The sequence below is a fragment of the Bemisia tabaci genome, chromosome 2 (assembly GCF_918797505.1).
Source record: "Bemisia tabaci chromosome 2, PGI_BMITA_v3".
NCBI classification, from domain to species: Eukaryota; Metazoa; Arthropoda; class Insecta; order Hemiptera; family Aleyrodidae; genus Bemisia; species Bemisia tabaci.
In genome coordinates, this window is record NC_092794.1 from 55,329,101 (window position 1) to 55,351,529 (window position 22,429).

Here is a 22,429-nt window from a genome sequence, read left to right on the forward strand (position 1 = left end):
ATTTTGAAGAAGTTATTAATGATAATACATTCATGTTGGTACATGAGATTTTTTGTTACGTTAATTGAAGAGCCCATTGATTTCATCCGGTCGAAGAAAATAGAGATGCCGATTCACGTTTGGATTTTTTTTTTTTTTTTTTTTTAAAGGAAAATAAAGAGACAATTGAGAAAATTAAATTGCTTGAGGTTTTATCAGATCAAGGAAATGTACAATAATTCATCTACAAATTCAAAAAGGTTAGGGCTAGCACACAAAAATTAAGAAAATAAATGAGATCTAAAATTGACATACTCTTTAAATATTTTAACTAAAATAAAATCATATGATTTGTGCTTGAAACTGAAAAATAAATTCTTAAAACATTAACTGCAATTTTAAATTATAGCTTTAATTTTTGAGAGGGTTAACAAATTAAAACAAGGTACTTAAGTCGAGTTAAACTGGACTTAAGAAGTAAATTTTGCACTTGACTTCACTTCTTGACCTACGGACAAATTTAGCAAAATGACAAAAACGGGGCAAATTTTGGTGGCAAAAAAAACGAAGAAAAATGAAAAGAAGGAAGAACTTTTGGTTCAAACAAAAATTAATGCGCAACAGGTAATTTGAAAGCTGACATTTCTAAATATTTCAGGAGTGGAATTTCTGGGAGAGAATGGGATTTGCAATTTGACCCATAAAACCTCGGTAATATTTTTTAAGAAAGTCAATACAGCTATAAACTTAGTATGTTATCAACTACCATGCTCACAAAAGGCACATAATCTTGTAACCAAAAAAATAAAAAATTCACAAAGAGGCCATAGTGATGGTAGTACTAATACATATATCGAATTAAGGAGGAGTCCACCTATGTAATTGCAGGGATAAGAGTCAAGGAATCTCATCACATCGCTATGTTATGAAGTTTCATTTCACACTTTATTAACTTCTTCAAGGTCAGTTGTAAATTTTCTTCCAGAATTTTTTGTGGATTATCTTGGTTACTTAACGAAAAATTCTAAAAAATGTTTGGTGTAAAGCAAAAGCTGATTAACTGATAAAAAAGTAAGCTTTCAGGTGAAACTTTTAAATTTTGCATTGCAATTGAGTTCTTCTGGCTTTCACTGTTTGATGCAACACAAGACTGTATTTATTACCACGTATGACAACCCTGCTTGATAATGCTACATAATTAGATAATATATGTAAAAACACTATGGCCTCAACTTTGAGCGAATTCAATGAGCTCAGGGGTCGGTCTCGGCTAAAACTAGAGATGTAATCATGAGTTTTCTTTTGCAAAATTTTACCAAAGAAAAGTGAGTTACATTGCAAATCCCCCTTTCTATGAGGAACTCCATTCAAAAAAAATATTTAGACCTTTGACAGTTGAGTATTATTTTACCACCAAACATTCCAAAAAAAAAAAACAAATTTAAAAAAAAATTCAGAAGAATAAAAGTGTTAAATCTTCTGATGGTGGTTGCTAGCTCCTCTATGTATATAAGGCAGGATTTTTCAGTAAAATAATTCTATGAAACAGGGTATGATACATCAATTTTTCCGTATTTAGAATTAGGACGTCATTACAGTAAAAGAACAGCACCAACAAAAAAAATTCCTAATCTTTGATAGTTAGAAAAAAAGCTGAGGAGCGGAGAAGTGCGAAAGGCTACAAAGAACAAGGAAAAATTAAAGTCGATATGAATTTAGGATTTGTACAGCCTGACCAAAAGAAGATAAGTAGTTATCAATTTGACAATTAAAACACATTTACATTTTATACAATTAATTTACACATTCATACATGAGAAAGCAAAACCTTTTTTTTTAAAAAAAAAAAAAAAAAAACAGATGGCAATGAGCTGGAAAACCTGTGTCTCTTTAGGTACAAAACTGTAATAGGTAGCCTCCAGGAATTGAAAAAAGAGAGGGCAGAAAATTTAAGATCATAGAAAGCCGAGGCATTGTTCTATGTTATTTGAGATTGAAGTTTTATGTGGTTCTCAAGGAGGGTTCTCTTCCATAGTCTAATTAAAATTTATCAATTCCTTATAGTGAGTTTTTTATAGACTGAACAGGACGGATTAGTTCGTACAAATTTATTATTCCTAGTCAAGGTTTTTTTTTAGAATAGAGAAATAATAATTATTCGAGATCTTTGGTAGACTGACACTAAAATTCTCTGAGGTGAGATGGGGCACAATTTATAAGTTCCACAATAAAATCGGCATTATCAAGCAAAAGTGACAAACGGCTAATTGTAAATGGGGGTGATCCAGATTTTTTTTTATTCCTTTCTGAAATATTTTTACCTTTCCTGACAGACCGAGAGTTTTAAAAACTAAATCGATGTAGCTTGTATGGAGGACAAACTGGTGTGATGTGCAGATAATAAACAGGGCTAAAAAAGCAATAATTCACAGTAATCACCCACAACTCAGTGCTACTAGGAGAGTTACTTGTTCAGTTAACTAATACTGTGACATTGGCAAGGAAAAAAGAATAAATTTTGGACGGCTGCGCAAATCTTTCAAACTATGTCATTCCACTTCCTTTAAGGATTCACAAAGGAAGTACTGATAATGAGTAAATTCATACAGATATAAAATAATACAATATAGTAAATGTAAAATACAAATTCATTGGCTCATCAAGTGGAGCCATTGAGTTGCAGTTGCGCAATGAAAGCTGAGGTTGGAAAATTATCAACAGAGCAACTAAACCTAAAGTTAAAAGAAAGAGTGAAAGTTGGATTTTTGATTTTCCATGGTTGAATGGAGCGATAATTTATTAGATATTCATCTATTATTCTTTATGATTTACATTGAATAGTTTTAAATATTTTTAATTACAATTTCTCATGTTAAAAGTCATAAAAGAAAATTATTTGAAAATTTCAATTTGAGTACACACTAAAGAATTCAGGGTGAAGGAGATCTCAAAAATGTTCACTAGAATCCTAAAAACACTAAATCCACCAGTAACTGATGAATGAGTATTCTTGATTAGAATTTAACAAAATGTTTGTCTACATACAGGAGGGAACTCCGATTACTTACAGGTTCAAACGTACTAAACTTGCTTTAGGAATAAAGCAACTTAATGGAAGGCTGCATTCAAACGTACCTTTGAATGGGTCAAGTTGAGCTTTATTACAAAATTTGCTAAGCTTTTTAATAATTATCTATGTTAAGGTAAAGCATTACCTTGATGGAAGTTTAAGTCATCAGTACATTTTCTTCCTATTTTGATAGGCTTTATCACAGAGATGCAGGTTTTCTTTCTGAATCACTGCGAGTCACTTTAGGTCTTGGCACTTCTTATTTAATTTTTGGAGATTAAATTAGATAGATATTTTCGTACTTAAAATTATTACAGCTTCTGCTACTAAGGTGAAAACATCAATTGAAGACTAGTTGATTAATTTACGAAAAATACTCTCACACAGTCTGGGGGCTTAAAAACAAAGATTCTTTGCAAAGGTAAGTTAAGTTTCTAGAAGGACTTCCTATGTTTAATTTTCCCCATACTTTCAGTCTCAGTGCAGCTGAACAAAAGTTACGCTGGAATTCTACTTATAAATGTTTCCACCTCTTCCAAAAATTTCATATTGTGTCTATGTTAAAATAAATCTTATTGGATGTTAATTTTCTATACTTTTTGTTCATAAAATCTTAATGATGATACATTTGTCTTGAAACATCTGCATGATTGTGCTTTAGTTGCAGATAAAATTATTTTTTGGTGCTTCTTTTAGAGTAAATTTTCATTTTTTTGCAGCAATCGGCAGAGGATCAAGAATTCAATCCAACTTGAGGAGAAACTCCATTCTCTTGGACATTTTCCAATCAAAAGATCACTTTTTCATCAAGAGATGGAGGTTTTCTCCTCTTTTTCTTACATAGAAAAGTTCCGTCAGAAACACGTAAAGCAAGGAAAATTCACAGTATGCAAGGTTGACATTCATAAAGGCTAAAAAGATCAGACAGAGTCAAAAGACATCAACTTGCTCAAAACAAACCACCGAAATTTATATGGCAGCATGGCTACACACTGAGCTGTGAGGTAACATGCTAGGTCAAGTAAAGACATTAAAAAGAGAATCCTTGACACAAATCAAAAGTCATTGTCTTTCATCACTATAGCATCAAAATAAGAAAAAAAAATTCATGTGAACAGGCAATTTCTAGTTAACACTTCACAATGATTAGTTCCTGCTTAAGAATGCGTACCTTATCATTTTTAAACGATATTAAAAAAAAACAAGTTTGAGAGACGGGGTCTGAAGTTCGCCAAAAAAGGAGAACCACAAATTTGAATCGTGCTTCCCATAAAAAGGAGAATTTCTTTGATCTAAGGATGCAGTGAAAATATTACATTCTGACTTGCCGATTATGTACGACTCTCATTTCAACTTGTATACTGCTGTGCTAAGCGAAGAAAGCAGACCTAGAGTAGGTCAATATTTATTGCAGATCTTAGTTGATAGGGCCTTACATGAAGGTCAAATGGAGTTAACGGTTGGAAAAGAATATGTGAACTATACAGATTTAATCTACAAAATAGCAAGTTATGAGTTAATTTAGAAGAGAAAAGGACTCCAGAGATAAACATGCAGAATTATGGAACTAGAACATTCTGTTAATGTAACAGATTTGCTTCATACATAAGTCTCTGAAATTTATGAAAAAACCCTGTAAATTTATTCTTCACTTGAGTCTCCCGAGACTCGAGTCTCTAGGGGAAAAATTTGAGTAACTTTACCAATGCCTTTGGTGACTCCTTCTCGAAACAACAAACGCATGCCGACCTGAACATATTCCGGATGACGCATGAACCTGAACAAGACCGCAGCATTATCGTTAGTATGCATACTGCTACAAGCCATGATTCCTTCAATGACAGCAGTTTGTCTTATATTCCCAATATGGACTGTTGTTTGGAATCCAGCATGAATACTGGTCGAGTGATAAAGCACGCAAACTTGTGCCTGAAAATAAGGAGGGCAAAAGGAATTAAAATAAAATATAATTTATTGACTTGGTTTGATTGCAAAAGTGATCATGTACATCAAACCGATTTGAAATAAGAGGAATATAGGTATTATACATTCTGCAGAAAATTAAAGAGAGAAAAATAGTATCATGAAAGTACAGTACTCTCTCTTTCTCTCTACAATGGATCGGCAAAGGATCAAAACATTTTCCATTATGGAGAAATTTTTGTTGTTATAAGTGGCACTTAACATATGAAAAGAAATTCTTGTTACATCGAGTGTCTTTATGGAAAGTGAGTGCTGTGCCTAAAACAAAAGGACCATGTTGAAACAATAAATTGTGGAACGGAAGAGGCCGAGGTGCAACCTCTTGAGTGAAAACTTCAAAAGTCAAGAAAGTACACTTTGACTTAGTCATGATAACCTGCTGATATTTTCATATTATAAAATGAGGGAGCTAATTACCACACAAGTTTTCGCAAAAATACGACATTTCAAAAGTCGTCGCAAGTGAGTGAAACATTGTTTTTTAAAAACTTTTCTTATTTTTATCCCTAAATTTGTGTAAATAATTTGACATATCACTGAGGATGACTCTTGGACTTCCTTATCTACAAAGCATTTTTGCTGATTCAAAACTAAAGAGACAGAGGATTTTTCTCACGTGAAAGAAATTTTAAATTCTAATGAGTGGTTCCAAGGAAAATTCAAACAAACAATATTTTTGATTAAAGTCAATTTTGAGGTCCAGACATCTCTTATAGCCCTTAAGAGTGACTGGGGACTGGCGAGGCTTTTTCGGATTCCTTGGGGTCAATGTTCTATTTAATCTTGCAGTTTTCCATTTCCCTCAACGTAAAATAACCAAGAGAAAAGCCTGCTACAGGTGGTCTGAGTCACTCAACATTCTGTTTTATTTCCTTCCTATTCTTTGAAAATTGAAATTTCCCCATTTACTTCTTGGTACTGTGATTTCTGGATTGTGGGTTTTTTTTAAATTCTGTTGAGAAGTTGGTTGGATTGCAAAGCCTCAAATTTGCAAGATCTTCATGTAAATTTGAAATGTTGAGTCTTTTAAATGATTTCAGGAGTCCATTTCTTCATTTCAAACTTTCCTCAAAGGACACGTTTTGATTTCAATTCGGTTTTCATCATTTTTACTAAATTACTCCTACATACCTAAAGAGGCTCAAAAAACCACATTCTTCCAGATTAAAAAAGTTATTTTGCAGAGAAATTGCACGTGGGTATTAGATGAAAAGTAACAAATTTTTTTTCTTCTTCTTTTTGCATTCAAATCTTGTCGCATTGTGCCTGCAGTGTTAAATAGTAACCGAACAATCTTAATATTCTCTGTTCTATGAGGCAGCTTTAGTAGTTTGTTGCTATAGCCATTTTCTTATTGAAAGAGCATGATAAAATATTGTTTACCTGGAAGAAATAACATGCTGATGGTGGCACATTACAACTTAATAAAACCATTCCCACACGAAGACCTGGAATGACTCTGTCTAAACACAGCGATGCACTCTGACTTGCATGAACTACCCTACATGGTGCTTTGTTCCTGTGTATGGACTGAACAGTTACAGGCAAAAATTCTCCATTTGCTAATGGACCTGAGAAAAATAAACCACAGATATCAATTTTAAATACTCAATGACTTCACTAAAAACAGACCCTACTATTCTTTTGAAAATTGTTTAAATGATATGACGACCATTGCAAATATGATACATCAATAAAAAAAAATTACTTTGAACTGATGACTGCATAAATCCATTGAGGAATGAATTAAAAAAAATTGAAATTAGTATTTAATTGGTGCTGTGATTATATATTTGTTTCACAACAGCGATTTAAACATTTATATTTCAGAAGACCACTAAGCATACTATACCTTACACTATGGATAAATTATGAGGTTAAGTATCTACTGTTAAGTCATTATACAGATTAAATTTTAAACTCATGAATAAGTAGCTTCAGCATCGCTACAATGTATGTAAATGGGTTTGTCACTTTACAGCGCTGCCTGGTACTCTACAATCCCCAACCGCCATTCACTTTTTCCGCTCAAACCAAAACATTTAAAGAATCTTGCACTTCAGATTCAGTTGCATTCTTCGTCCCTCTCATTGGGTGTTGTCTGTGTCTTCTCCTAGGAGGAACTCAAATCTAGGACCTACATTGGCGACCTATTTTCTGCCATCGCCACAATTACCATTAAAAATTCATGCAAGGCTTGAGTCAAAGTGGCTTGCGCTTACCTATGACTAGACCGGTTTTTTCTGTAACAACACCTTTTGTGAGTAATCCACCCACAACTGGCCCCACATCATGAACTCGAAAAGTTTCGTCAATCTGAAATTCTGGCTCTTCCTGTAAGACAAAAACTTCCATTAAAATGCAAGAATATTGAAACATAAGGATGAAGAGGTGGGGTTGTTGAAAAGTAAGGAAAAACAGCTTAAAGAAATTATAAAATTTCCTGACAGGGTAATTTTTAAATCACTGGGCAAAACATATTCATTATGACAGTCTTCGAACAGGACTTTTGATACATGAATAAAAACATTATTCATCAAATGCCTGTTTTGGAATTCTTTCAAGGACTTTTTCATTCATTTTCATCGCTTTTGAAATAAATGCCATCTAGGTACTTATTTTCAGAAATAAAAGCACAATTTAACTCATTTTTCAAAGTTTTCTTTACTGACCTGTTCAAGTCTTTGCTTTTCCTTGTTACTAACACCTGGTGGCAAGACATGCAAAAACCTTGTGAGAAGTTCGAGGCCCTCTCCAGTTACGCTTGAGATGCAAAAAATTGGAACAATATTCTCACTCAGTTGATTCGAGCCAGCTGTTAAAACATCATCTTCATTCCTGACCACAAGAGGTACCTGAAAATTGAAATAAAAAAGAGCACTATTAACAGTCAAATTCTTTGGAAAATACTTTTCGGGTGAGTTTTTAAGCCTCCATGGAATTATAATTCTCTTGTCCCATGTTTTAATATTACAGCACTCATTTTTTATGCCATTCTGGAGGTTTGCTAGCAAAAACAGATCTCTGATAAAAATTCAGGCAAAAAGTTTGTGGAGAGAGTGTGAGTCCAATTGAAAGCAGTAGCAAGGAAAGTTCCTTTTTGCGAGACATTTCAACAGCTTATGGTAGACGTTTTTCTTTGACTACTTTCTCTTAGAGATATAAGACGCCGCAAACAAACATAAATCTTTTTCCCAAGTCTATTACCATAAGATTAGGCATTAAAAAATTATTTTTTTGTGAAAGTTCGGAGCTTTTGCAGCCATTTGCGATTGACTGAAAAGTAAAAAATTTAGACATCAGACATTTTCGGTGAGGTCAAATCAATTGGTGCCTATGCATATTTTCTGAGAGGATAAATATCCAAGATATGTATGAGAGTACATAACATTAAATCATACCCTTCGGCAGCCTGTGGATTTCAGGACATTTTCAACACCTTTGAGAGTTTCTTCGGGGGAAACAAGATCTACTTTGCTTATCACAACAAAGAAAGGTACATTCAAGGCAAGAGCAAGTGTGAGGTGCTCTTCTGTCATGCCTAAAACACCACCGGGCCCGCTGACAACAAGCATGATGTAGTGGGGTGAGTATCCACTGAGCCCTGCTACTGTCGTTCGAAAATACTTCCGGTGGCCTGCTAAATCCAAGAATGATATTAACTTCGTTGACACTTCACAGATTTCTTCAGCTGTCATGGCCTCACTGTAGTTCACAACAACGCCCTGTAAATAAAGAGAACCGACTGACATTAAGGAAAACCAATGGTATACGGACAAGGGGCATGGAATTATAAATCACTAGTGCACATAACAGCTGCACTGCATAAACATAAAAACTAATGGGAGACCCTGGAAAGTTAGATTCTATGTTAAGTAGAACAAGTGGCGCTGGTTTTTAATGTTAGCAAGAACTTCATGATCATACTTTCATTTCAAGTTTCTTTTTTACATTGAATACACTGAGGTAAAATTAGCGCTTCTTAACTGACAAATTATGATCCTTTGGTAAAACTTGATGCTGCAAAATGCAAGAAAATTAGAGAGAACCAGTGGTTGACATAAAATAGATCCATCCATTGGCAAAATTGTAAAAAAGTTTTTAAGAAAAAGGATGGGTGATAAAAAAATGAAAATAGTGACCTTAGAGTTAAATCCAAGAATTTCATGAGATATAGAAGATGTGCGTCCCGACTGAATTTCATGGAGATGTCGGAACATGTTCAACCTTGCACTGCCTCTTCCACTATCGAGTTGTCCTTGAGTTAAAACACCTATCAAAGTAGATTTTCCGGCATCAGCATTCCCCATCACAGCCACTCTTACTTCAATATTATGCTGATCATCAGGAATCTGAAATAATGAATAAAACATAGGTAAATGATTATCTCATGAGAGAGTGTTTTAAAAGAATGTCGTCCTGGCTCTCAGGAGCTTTCTTAAAACAGGGAAACCAAACTAGTAATGGTTCGAAATTCTTACTTACTGAATTGATTCTTAAGATCTGTATTAAATCTGATAAGATTAATCGTATCTTTTCATAGAACAGATGCAAAAATTAATGATGCTTGGAGGAGGGATTCAATGTGAACCTTCAGAAGTCATGAGTATGCAAATATTGTTGAAATTTTACAAAGAAAATAATTATGAAACGTAAAATATTTTTATTAATTCATACAATTTTCTTTAGAATAATGAATAGTTCAAAATAAAAAAATGTTAGGATACTATAACTGCCATAATGATTACAAATACACATGCATTACTTCCTGATTATTTACACAAGAGTAGCTATGTACAATACTTCGAAAAAAATTCTCTAGCCTCTTCTCACCCTGAGAACTCCTTGGGACCTCTTTTTCCCATAAAAAAGAGGTTCCAATATCATCAATGAAAAAAATTTCAGATACATTTTGGTTTCATCTTTACCATTCAATTGTTTATTGAAGAAAGCGTTACATGAAGAAAGCGATATCAAGCAGTGTGTACCAAATTTTGACTCCTAAAGATTTAACTATTAGACTGAAATACTTTCTATGAAGAATATGTTACTACTTTTTTAATGTCAAGAAATACAATCAAAGCTGCAAGGTCAGCCAAAATAATGTTCACAGAGGTTTATCGATCAAAATGTTGTCAATAGAAATTGAGGCGATCCAAGTGTGTTGATCAGAACACCATCAATTGAACCGGAGACCACCGAGCTGTATTTTCATTTTAACATACCTTCCTGACTAGAACTTCCGTCACTTTTCGAGTGTTGTCAACCATTCTTTCTCGGAGGACTGTGGTTGTAGCCCCCAATTTCATCGCCATTTGCTCCAAAGTTTTCAGGGAAGCTCTCATGTCACTTTCACTTAAACCTATGAGCAAGCCACTGTCTTCAACACCTATTTCGTAAATTGCTTCGCCATGACCTTCACGAAGCCTCCACTTCATCTGCAAAAATTAAATTAAAAGAAAATAGAGGTTAAGTTTCAATATTGCATGTAATAAAAACGAAAAAGGCACGGGTACGTAGGGTTGTAGACCGCCTGATCACACATCAATGCATAAGAAAATGAGGTAAGGGCCCTGAATCATACAGAGGAAAGACAAAATTTGAGCACATTTCCATCATTTGGGGGTCCAGATTTAGTTAAAAGTTCTTAATAGAAATCCTTTCATTCAAACTTATGATTTATTTTAGTCTGATATTTTTCTTAAACTTTGATTTTAATGAAAAGTAAGTACTTAATTGTTAATAAAAGAAATTTTGCAGTTTTCTTTCATTACATATGTATATTTTTTATGCGTCAATGAAGCACTAGTACACATGTCTTACTACTATATTTGATAGTGCTTAAAGAGCTGATTTCACAGTATTTTTTATAATTATTTACTGATATGGGAAATAGTGTAAAAATATATTCAAAAATGAGAAAATGCACCGCCTAATGACGTCATTTCCTGTTTAAACACATGTATTTTAGCAGATTAGATCATTTGTCAGATCTCCTCTAGTAATTGTTCAATTTATGAGCCAAGGGTATTCTTGCATTAAGTTTAATCAGTAGTTTCTACTTTAATACAAAATTCATCCAATAGTAGACACTTGCAAATCCTCCATTCGATTAACATTATACTCCGTCAGTTTTTTTACGACAGAGAAAAGTAAGAGCGAACATTTTGATGAACAGACGTTACATCATGAGAATACTGCAACATTTTAAAAACTGTTTTGAATTTTATAATTACATTATAAAAAAAAGGAAGAAAAAAGAAAGAAAAAAGAAGAAAAATACATTTTATCTGTGCATTTGCTGGGAACTTAATTAAGTATCAGCTTACCTGAGTGACAAGATGTTGAAACCTCAGTCTTGATGGAGTAATCAGTTTCAATTTGTACTCAATATTTCCTAGTTGAGGCTCCGGAGGCAACGGGCTATTTTCATCCTCCGGCCACACTTCACTCATTGTGGGCCCCGAGCCCGGGTCGAAGAGCCCCAAAAATGAATCCATCGTTTGTTCTCTTATATACCTGGAATCAGAAAACATAAATAAATGATCAGGAACACTATTCTTACATATAAAAACTCAATATCAGTCTTTTAAAAATACCCAGTTTATGACTAATCTATATGGCTGCTTAGGTAATCTAATCTCTCATCTCATGAGACATTTCATAGCAGGGACGTTGCAAAGCAGTTTTAAATTATAACCAAGGGATGGAAAAGACTGAATAATGTGTTGCTCATCATTTGTTGCTCTCATGAGCAAGAGCCAAAATCAGGGTTGTCATAATTTCTTCATATTCATATTCCCTGATTATTTTTGCTTTTCCCTAACACCACATTTTTTTAATTCCCTGACTTTCCCTGACCTTCGAACAAAATTTCCAAGTTTTCTTTAAATACACTAATTTCCGCTGAATTTTTGTGAAAATGTCCTTGTTTATTGATCAAATTATGGAAAAAGGCATTCAATAACTGGTTAAAAGATGACAAGCCTTAAAAGGACAAGAGAGGAAAAACAATTGGGAGCAGGGCCGGATCGATTTACCGACTTGCCGCCCATGGGCCGCCTGTATTTTGCCGCCCCCTTCTCATTACTTTTGAATCATCAATAAAAACCACCGAGTGAACATGCTGGCGGGGGAGGTGTGCATGAGATGCGTTTACTCATGTTGGATATATTTTTTGCGAAAGTTCCTGTCAACACTACTAGCTAAAGTTCACGGAAGTTGGCGCGAAAGTTAAGTTTCGTGAACCTATCTCTGTGTGGACAAGGCCTTTCATTTATAAGAAATTAACAAAAAAATTATAAAAGAACAAACAAAAATGTGGTTTAATAATTTTAACTTCTGCCGCCGCGCCGCGCTGACCGCACTGCGTTTGACGCAATGCGTGAAGTATTCATGCAGTCTTGTAGGCGCTAATATGTGTTACATACCGACCGCCGCGCCGAGGGCTTCTCCTTTTCATCTCAAGTCCTCGTCATCATTGCTCTCTGTGCCGCGCTGTTCCAGACCAAATTGCGTATTTGGATTCTCTCTTAACTCGACTAATTAAAGGTGCTGTCTTTAGTATCTTCAAGAGACGACAAAATGCTTACTATACTCTCTGGAAATGAGAGATTTTGTCGCCTTTTCTCGTTTGTAATTTTTTTCTGAATCCAATTGTTTTTATTAAAATACAATTAGAAAAATTGCAAAATCTGCCGCCATGGGCCGCGGCCCATATGGCCACCCCCTAAATCCGGCCTTGATTGGGAGATCAGGGATATGTCTTAAAAGATTAGTAGATGTTTCAGAAATTCCCTGACTATTCCCTCGAATTCGCTGATTTTACATGGATTTTCCCGGTCGCTGCGAATTCCTTGACTTTCCCTGATTTTCACGATTTTCCAGACCACCGGCAACTCTGCAAAATTTTCCCCATAATCAACGCTCAAGAACGATGACGGCAAAATTAAATCTACAATCCCGGCTCAACAACCATTCACATTGCATAAACAGAGGAGACCCACTGATTTTCCTCGCGCTCGGGATGACAACGTCAGGATGCAACTATTTCGGTTCAACGGACAGCCGCGTTGCATAGACGAAAAATTGAAGGCGCACTGACTCGACAGTACACGCTCTCGATGATCACTGATTTTCCTCGCGCTCGGGATGACAACGTCAGGATGAAACTATTTCGGTTCAACGGACAGCCGCGTTGCATAGACGAAAAATTGAAGGCGCACTGACTCGACAGTACACGCTCTCGATGATCACTGATTTTCCTCGCGCTCGGGATGACAACGTCAGGATGAAACTATTTCGGTTCAACGGACAGCCGCGTTGCATAGACGAAAAATTGAAGGCGCACTGACTCGACAGTACACGCTCTCGATGATCACTGATTTTCCTCGCGCTCGCGATGACAACGTCAGGATGAAACTATTTCGGTTCAACGGACAGCCGCGTTGCATAGACGAAAAATTGAAGGCGCACTGACTCCTCACGCTCTCGAGGTTGATCGTCGGGGCTAGACTGTGGCGAGCCTAAAAAACCCTCAACTTTCGACATTTAACAGCGTTACAGATCACCGATTTGACTACAGCACGGTGCCCCTTCGAAAAATGGAAATTGACTTTGAGAGAGGATTATCACGGTGATCGTCGGAAAATGAGAGGAGACAAAACTCATAAAAATTGTCCACGTTGCGTCTTGTCATGTTGATGCATGACTTGGATGGTAAAAGCCTAGTTCACTATCAAAATAAAAAGCTTTTCTTGACATTTTCTGAAAAATGAGCTCCTTGTCGAGAGAACGATTCATTCAGTAAAAGCCTGGTAAAATTTTAGCTCCGACAACGAGTCTCCTCTACCTAATTGTCACGACTACATACAGATCACGACAAAAAAACTTTTTGTCACGACTGAAATTGGGCAGTGTTTAGTGAAAAGGAACTGGACGACGTGGACTTGGGTTAAGAAGAAAGATTAAAAAAAAAAAAATAAAAAAAAGAAGAATAAGAAGAAAAAGAAGAAGGAGAAGAAGCGAAAATACAAAAACGTCAGTCACTCAGTGTAAAACTTACATACAAGGCGTTCTTACTTCTGTATATGAACTTCTCTAAACTTGATTCTAGCAACGCCGTGACCACCGCACGCTGGGACGCTGGGGTTTTTGCCCCCCAACCCCCCTCCCTCGGATCATAAAACTAGATTTCTGGATGTTACGAAACTCTTAAGTTGGCGGGAGAATGGGAATGAGAATTTCGCCGGAGGCTCAGTTCACCACGCCTCCGCTTCGGAGAAACTAAAGTTCAGGTGAAGGCCATTGGCCACAGCTGAGCCAGTTTCGGAGTTACCTACAAACGTAATGAACGTATTTTTGCTAAACGGACGTATGTGCATTAAGACATGAGCCCTGAGATCCATCAAAATATATGTATAATAGGACTCACGTCATAATGCACATATTTCCATTTGGCAGAAATACGTCCTAATGATAAACGCATTCACACGTGATCGAATCGCGTGCAGAATCGAATAAAAAAACTCAATCGAGTAAAAGTGCAAACTACTGCCGGTTTGACGGGAAGAAGCTAACGTTTGCTGAAACGACTGAACTTCGGTTCGAAAGGTCCACCAAAGTTTTCGGTCAGAGAAACCGAACTTCGGTTCAAGAAACAAAATTCTACGGTAGAAAATAGAGGGATTTTTTCGGTGAATCTCAGTATCAGGACAGTAGCTGAAAACTTTGATTACCTGAGCCAAGGTCCGGTTGCCGCAACAGGAAAGTTTGTAGGCCTAAACCGAAGGTTGAGAGGCCATATGAAACAAAGTTTGATAATTTTAACAAAAAAGATTTTTTCCCCCGTTCTAGATCCCTGCTTGCAGGTGCCATGAGAAACGTGAAGTCTCGAAGAAGTGTTACTGTGACTTGAAGATAGAGAAAATCAACTTCCCTCGTTTTTCTTCTCTGTCGGCACGATTTTAAGTAAAAGATTCAGGCGAGAAAGTTGCCTTCTTTCTCTTAAAAAAAAATACAATAGGGGTGGTTTTAAAAGGAAGCAATCAAGAAACGTGGTTTCACACTGGCAAATCATGAGCCATGGGGCAGTTCCCAAGTGTGATACCCTTTGAATTTGTCCTCTTCTTTTTTTGCTTTTTTTCGCTCATCGCGGTAAAAATGGGGCAAGTTATACCCTGGTAAAAATTGGCAGTAGAATCTGTGTTCCAAAATACCATAGACCTAAAGCCGGCTGTTAAATTTTCAATAGCTTCTACAGCCGGCTGCAAGCCTTTTATAGCCGATGACGATTAAGCAACAGCCAGGCGATAAAGTGTATGCTAAATGTTACTAATTACGGATGCTAGGACTTAGTGAGTTTTTGGACTACCGCTCTATTTTTGGGCCGTAGTATCTTGATTTATTTTGCGCGGAAAGTTCCGTACTTTTGAAGAATACCTGCCATTCCTAATATGATGGAGCGCCTTCAATTTCGTATGATACTGTGCAATACCTCTGGTGTGAAAAAGTTGCTTCAAGCGCCGTGGCACGCTGCGGCGCGGCGGACGGGCAGCCAGCACGAAAAGCGCATTAGCGCCTACAAACCTAATAGGGATACTTCACGCGTTGCGCAATGCGTGAAGTATCCCTGTTAGGTTTATAGGCGCCAGTGCGTCGCCGCTCCGCTTTGTGTTAGGCTCTAATATTTAATCTGGCGGAGACAGCGTTTTTCAACTCATGATTTTGAAATGTTTGCACATCCTGTAAGGATTATTCTCATTTTAATTTTTAATTGATGAAAAAAATATGTATTAAAGGAAAATATAATGCGTGTTTTGTAAATATTATGGTGGTTCCAAGTCAAACGTAATGATTTCCAAAGCACACGAATTTCTACACAATTTCTTATAGCCTCTTATAGCCGATGGCGATAAAGTGTAAAGCCCGGCGATAGGAACTATAGCCCGGCTGTATACTTTTTTATCGCTTCGTATAGCCCGGCTATACGATTTGCTCCGCTTACTACAGCCAGCTGTATGATTTTCTATTGCCATCTTTAGCCGGCTATAAAAATTCCTATGGTGCTTATTTTGAAACGCAGCTCCTATCGCCAATTTTTACCAGGGTAGATTTTCCTCCGTTATTGCAAATTTTGCCACGAGGTTAGGCGCGGTTCCGTGAGGCAAATCCGAAAACTGGCTATGACGCAAAAAAAAAAAAATGGATTAGTAAAAATGCAATTTGCCAAAGGAAATTAAGTAACGTTGAAATGCAGTTACTTTTTTTCGCCAAGAAACCGACGATACACATCAAATAGAGACGCGCGGAGTTAATTCTTCAAAATTGTGCTTATCATTCTCCCGCGCGGCTGATTCCAAATGTTTTTCCCCACGCACTTCCTCGCGTATAGAACTATAGACACACGCATCTTTCATCGGGTGATATTTCTGACGTCAGAATTGACGTCAAGGACGTGACGTACCTACAAATTTTCGAACCTGAGTAGTTCATATTCCCTTCGGTGCACCTTCTGCTCCTCGCCGTACGCCAGCCCCGAGTATGATCGAACAGACACTCATTTTTGTTTGGTGGGTGATTAGGAATTGCCTAATTTTTAACGAGCACAATTTTGATGAAAGAACGCGACAGAAACCGTGCCAAATCAAGCAAAATACGAGACTTTTTGACCGAACACCCACGGAAGTCGCTGAGATTTGGTACACTCGTTTTTCCCAGTGAATAGGGTTAAATATTGTTATCTTTGAATTTTTGAGATGCACCAATCGAAATTGTACAAATTGTGAATTGTGTAATCGAATTGTACAAAAAGGGGAAATTGCTTGCTTTTTAAAAAAAAACAACATCTCGAGAGATCACGCCTAAAAAAGTACTTTGTTCTTGAGCAACCACTCCTATACTTATACCTAAAAATTAAAATACATCAACAAAATTTAGGTGCAGCTTCTGATATTCTCTGAATACAAATTTAATTTGAAAATTTCAAAAACTAGAAAAAAGATACTTTTAGAAAGTTCCCAAAATAATAAAGTTCCGCTTCGTTTGAAAAAAGAATGGAATGTAACTCTCAGGACGACCAGAAGTTCCACGATTCCGTTATCGGGAATATTACTGCGCGTGTGCGAAAAGACATTCCTAACCCCCCCCCCCTCCCTATTTAGTCCTCCTAAAGTTCGAATAAAACTCAAAGTTTCGTTATTGGACTTAGTCGTGAGTGCCGGGAGCAAGCTGTCTCCAAAAAGCGACCGCTGGGTAACTTAAGGGTCCATGTCTAATCGGCTTTTAAGGAGAGAGTGAAAAAGGTGAAATTCTTCGGGGCTTTTACACCCTCCATAAACTGACAATTACACTGAATGGTAAAAAATCCGAGAGAGTATCCATCCCTACACGGTTAGTCCTTGGGTGAATGCCCGGTGAACATCAGGTAAATAATCAACGAACAGTGGTCGAATACCCCCGGATATCTATGAATTCGCGAGTGCATAACCCTCCCGATTACGTGATCATAATCGCACGGCCGCACGCGTGAAAAAATATAGGAAGGCTGGCTCGCAATAATGTTAAGTCACTATTGCGCGACTCTTCGAAAATCGTGGTAAAATTAGTGTGTTTGTAATACGACCACGGTGAATTTTGCGTATACCTCCCAAAATAGTGGCAATTTTTGAATGAAGGACAAAAAAAAGGCAATTGCAGGGTGCATTTTGGCTAAAAAGGGATTCTAAAATGGGAGGGGCATGCAGTTAGGAAAGTGGGAGGGCTAAGAAATGTTTGCACCCCTCGATAATCGGAAATCGGCAGAGTAAAAAACCAAGAGGGTATTAACTTGATTAAAGCCCAGTTCTATCACATTTTGTTACGGATTTATCCCACATTTTTAACATTTTACATTATAAGTATCATAATATGAACATTTGACCAGCACTCAGGGTGTTTTTTAAATTTTAACCGGAGGTCAAGATTCTGAAATGTCAGACTGGAACCAAAAATGCCATAAGCACCGTAAAATGTATCAAATGTATAAGCCGTATAATCTGGGGGGGGGGGGGGGATCGTTACAAGTGTCGCTTAAACAAAAAGTTAAATTTAACCAGCGGTGAAAGAACCGGCCCTAACTTCACTATAGCCCCTTCTTTCATTGTCGATCGCATCCATGACCCAAGTGATAACTGATAACGACAACTACTGGCAATTATTTCTCAGACGCTGCATGACAGCACTTCTGTCATTTTTTTGCAGCGTTGCAAATCCTAATCCTTATCAAGTTGTTCATTATTCGCGGGCACGTGCGAAAAGTTATTCAACTTGGCTCGTGAGACAGAGGGCGTGGGTACACGTGCGAGCGGGCGAAAGGGGAAAAGGAAGGGGACAGAATTTGGCAAAAAACCGTCTCTCTACAGAAAATTCAACCAACATTGGAGTCAAATCCCGATTATATATAGCAGACCTTGCGGCAGCGTCACTGGGAGGGATATGTGTTTCGCGCAACTTCCCGCGTTTTTCGCTTTCGCCGGCCAAGTGCGCACTGTACCCTTCGCTTTCGACCAAGAGCATGCGCAAAACGGAACTCGTTGAGGAATATTTTGAAAACAATACGCTGGGAGTGCCGAGATGTCTGCTTTGTTACGCTACTGTCATGCCCGGAATTGACGTTTTGCCGCCTCCCGAGACAACTATGTAGAATTTGGCCGCCCCTTCAACGGTATAATGCAAGGAAAATCACAAATCCTGGAACAGCCTTCAGCCGGAAAATTGTCAACGAATAATCTCTCTATTGAGCAAGTTTATGACCTCGTTGTCCATCAAATCTTACCCGCGTGACTGTTACTTAGAGATTTAAAAAAAAGAAAAAAGAAGATACTAGGAAAACAATTCTAAAAGCACTTTTTCCTTCTCCCCTAAAGCCGCCACTGGGCAACGACTGCCTTCTTCTTCGCTCAAGTGAGAATTCAGGAAATGTAATTCGCGATAAAATCTGGTCTTTCTGGTACATTATGTACATTCACACATTACCGATTTCACTCGATAATGTGCGGAGTCGTGGAGAACCTTTTTCTCTAATTTTCCAAATTTCATTGGCAAAGAATATGGTCTCGTGAATTTCAATATTAAACAAAGGGGACAGCCCCCTGGCTGCTCCGCTGCCCAACTCCCGAACATTAAAGTTATTGCCAGCTTGGTGAGAATTATCTGAGAAAATTGAGGGAATGTGATTCAGCAAAATAACTGAAAGCACAATGGTATGAATATGAGAAGAAGATTGAAAAATTCGACTACTTCTTCTGATAAGGAACCATCATATCCTTTTCCAGGCACAGCCTTTTTCACCATCAAACAATTAATTCAAGTTACACGATTTCCTGTTAACAATCCATTCGGTCATTTTCTATCACCCCCTTTGGAATTGGAATCGTCCAAAAATATCCTACATTACTTTCTCTAGGCTCTACTGTTAACAGAGAAAACACATCACTAACCAAATAACGTGATGTGAACCAACTGAGATGCGTTTCTGAATGATAAATTCGGCGTTTGAATAATGCGCGGATCGAACAACAATATTTCGCCACCTTCCGGCAAAAGTATCACAAACGCCATGCGTCGCATTCCAGAATTTCCGCTTCCGTTCCATTTAATCTTTTTACAAAGAAATTAATGGTTGAATCTGTTTGAAAATTTCACTGAATTATATCGGCAGCACAAAGGAAATTCAGTGAACTTTTCGGACAGCTTCGTTGTACAATTTTTCTGTAAAAAAATAAAATGACCGCGGAAATTTGAAACGTCGCATGATGACTCTGTGATACTTTTGGCTTGATGGTGACGATTTGAAGTTAGGTTCGGACCCAACATACAACTATTTTAACTCCGCAGTGGGCCGGGTTGCATACGCTCAATTTTGAGGGCGGAATCTGAGATCTGCCCAAGGAATGTCATTCGCGATAGAGTGCGGGTGCAATTACTGTTTTCTTCTAGCGTGACGTCCATGCCGATCAACTATTTGGACGCTCATCCTGTCGCACAGATTTTTAACGCGATATTAACGAACTGAAATGCTTTCCGAAAGACTCTCGGCATTCGATCAATGCAATGAGAGTAAAATAACGGTAGAATGTACGACGTTGGGTTTGGGAACAACATGCAGCTATTTTAACTCCACAGTGGGCAGGGTTGCATACACTCGAGGATCACTGATCACACCTGCACCTTGCCGCGCTAACCTTCGCGAGAGCCGTATACAGCGTAGGCCGCGTGCAGATCTCAGATTTCGCCGGGAAACTCCAGCGTATGCAACCAGACTCATCGCGGAGTTAAAATAGTTGCATGCTGGGTCCGAACCTCAAGTATATTCTTCAATTGTTCTTTCGCTCTCTCTATTGAGTTGAATGAGTATTCCGTATCTGAGTATGATGTTGGAAACAAAGCTCAGATTTTAACGAAACGTAAACAATAAGCATTTTGAATACTCATTCACTTGAACCGCAAACTGGGTTATAATAAAAATCGAGCTTGACTCCGAATAAAACGACTTAAAAAAGTCGTAAATCCCGGCAGCCTCTCAGTGTTGCCGAGTATGACAGGACTTTTCCGGCTGAGATCGCCCTTGAAATTTCAACAAGTTTCTGAAATTTCATGGAAAATAGCCTGAAAGTACGAAAATTAAAGGGAAGATTTCACCATAAATTTTCTAATCCATTTCTTTTATGAAATTTCCCATCTCAGTTGTCTGGTGCTTGCATACCTAAACTTGCATTTGCGTGCTGGCAACACTAAACTGGGCAAATTTTAATCTGCCACAATTTGTCGGCCTGTAATTTAAAATATTAAAAAAAATGGCTTGGTAGTGCACAAATTAATACTCGTTCGTGTCACTGGGAGATCCCTCAAAACTACAGCTTCACTGGTGTGGTTCAAACAGAGCTCACAATTATAGCCTTAGGTACAATTTTCATACATTGAACACAGGAAAGAGAAAATATTCTAATTTTTCCTCAGAATAGTTATTATTCGGGAGTAGGGAAGGGGTGGGGTGGGGTTGGGCTATATATGAATGTTTATCCGATGTTCTCTGTAAGTGCACCTAAGTAGACTGAGGATGAGTTGCGACTGCGCTTAAGTCTGGTTGACAGCTCCTGATTGGCCAGCGGTGCAGTCTCAGTTTATCGACAAATGTGCTATTTCCGTGCAAAGGTGCCAAAAAATTATTTCGTTCAACTTTCCTTCCACTTTTTTTGGATGAAAAGTTGGATCAAATGATAATGACACGAAAGTAGACCGATCATCAGCTTTCTTTCCGACTTTGCATCTACAGAAAGTTAAACAGACGTGTAGAACAAAATCTTCCGACCAACATTGCCTGAGAAGCTGTATCTTCACTGCCTGGAAGCTGACAGAAATACCCAAATGCCAATGTCCGGTTCTCAGAAAATATCATACGACAACTATAACTGAATCAAATTTTTTAGCACCTAACTTCCCATTCAACTTTTCGTTCGCTTATGTCTGAAGACAGTTTTGAACATCTGAATGAAGCTTACGTATTCATCCACTTTTTATTGATGTGAACTGATGCTGTCTTTTAAAAAATACTTTCACTATCAATAAAGGCTGCACAAGGAAAATACTTGAGCAGAAAACATCAATTTCTGGATACGGCAAGTTAGAGGCACCGCAGCGAGGGGCAGCCTCTCAGGATCAGAACAATACATTATTTTTCTTTGTTTATACGTAAACAATACGACTAACTGAAAAATTAGTGAAAGTTAATTCAATACTGACCACAATGCATGGGACACTCAGTATCTTTGTGAAGTAATGGACCAAAAGAATGATGAACTAAATAACTACAAAAGCTGCAAGTGGATAAGAAGTGCCGACTCACTATAAACAGTGTCACGTAAATACACTCTCACCCTCAGACACTTATGCTTAATTGCTCCAACAAACATAAGACCTAAATCTTCCATCAATATGTTGACCAAACCAAACACAATAAATACATACTTAAAGAAAGAGAAATGAGATTCAGATCAGAGTGAAGGTTTGGGGAAAGACAATGAAACAAAATGAGAAACTGTATTAAGAATTGCGTACCTAGCTGTCTGAAGATAATGTAGATCATAGACACTAAACGAAAATTAAACAATTTAATATCTCAAGAAGGTATGATTCAAGACACGAAGCAAATTACGAAATAAGTGATGTGATGCCAACTACTATTATCAACTGATAATGGTGCCCCTGTTTGTTTGTCAACACACACAACACACACACAGGGACGAGTCGGACGAGTTCTATAGGACGCCGTTCTGTTGTGAGCGGGTGATTGCAGCGCATTCTCGCGTAGGATCCTAGTCAACTCAGAGGATCCTTCCCCCGAACCTCGACCAAAGACAT

General features: G+C 37.4%; 1 protein-coding gene across 2 annotated transcripts; it reads right to left on the reverse strand.

Moving 5' to 3' along the window:
- Positions 1 to 169: 169 nt before the first annotated feature.
- Positions 170 to 22,286, reverse strand: LOC109034215 (GTP-binding protein 2). 2 transcript variants are annotated; one of them, XM_019047237.2, is made up of 9 exons: positions 22,127 to 22,286; positions 11,362 to 11,551; positions 10,258 to 10,470; positions 9,175 to 9,384; positions 8,434 to 8,757; positions 7,705 to 7,887; positions 7,255 to 7,366; positions 6,416 to 6,603; positions 170 to 4,978 (listed from the first exon to the last, which is right to left on the reverse strand). In XM_019047237.2, exons 2-9 carry the CDS (start codon positions 11,530 to 11,532, stop codon positions 4,691 to 4,693), a joined length of 1,689 nt encoding a protein of 562 aa, XP_018902782.2. In that variant the 5' UTR covers positions 11,533 to 11,551; positions 22,127 to 22,286; the 3' UTR covers positions 170 to 4,690. The 2 variants fall into 2 exon arrangements, with proteins under 2 accessions (XP_018902782.2, XP_072151973.1); XM_072295872.1 differs by lacking the exon at positions 22,127 to 22,286 and adding an exon at positions 21,812 to 21,831.
- Positions 22,287 to 22,429: the final 143 nt, after the last annotated feature.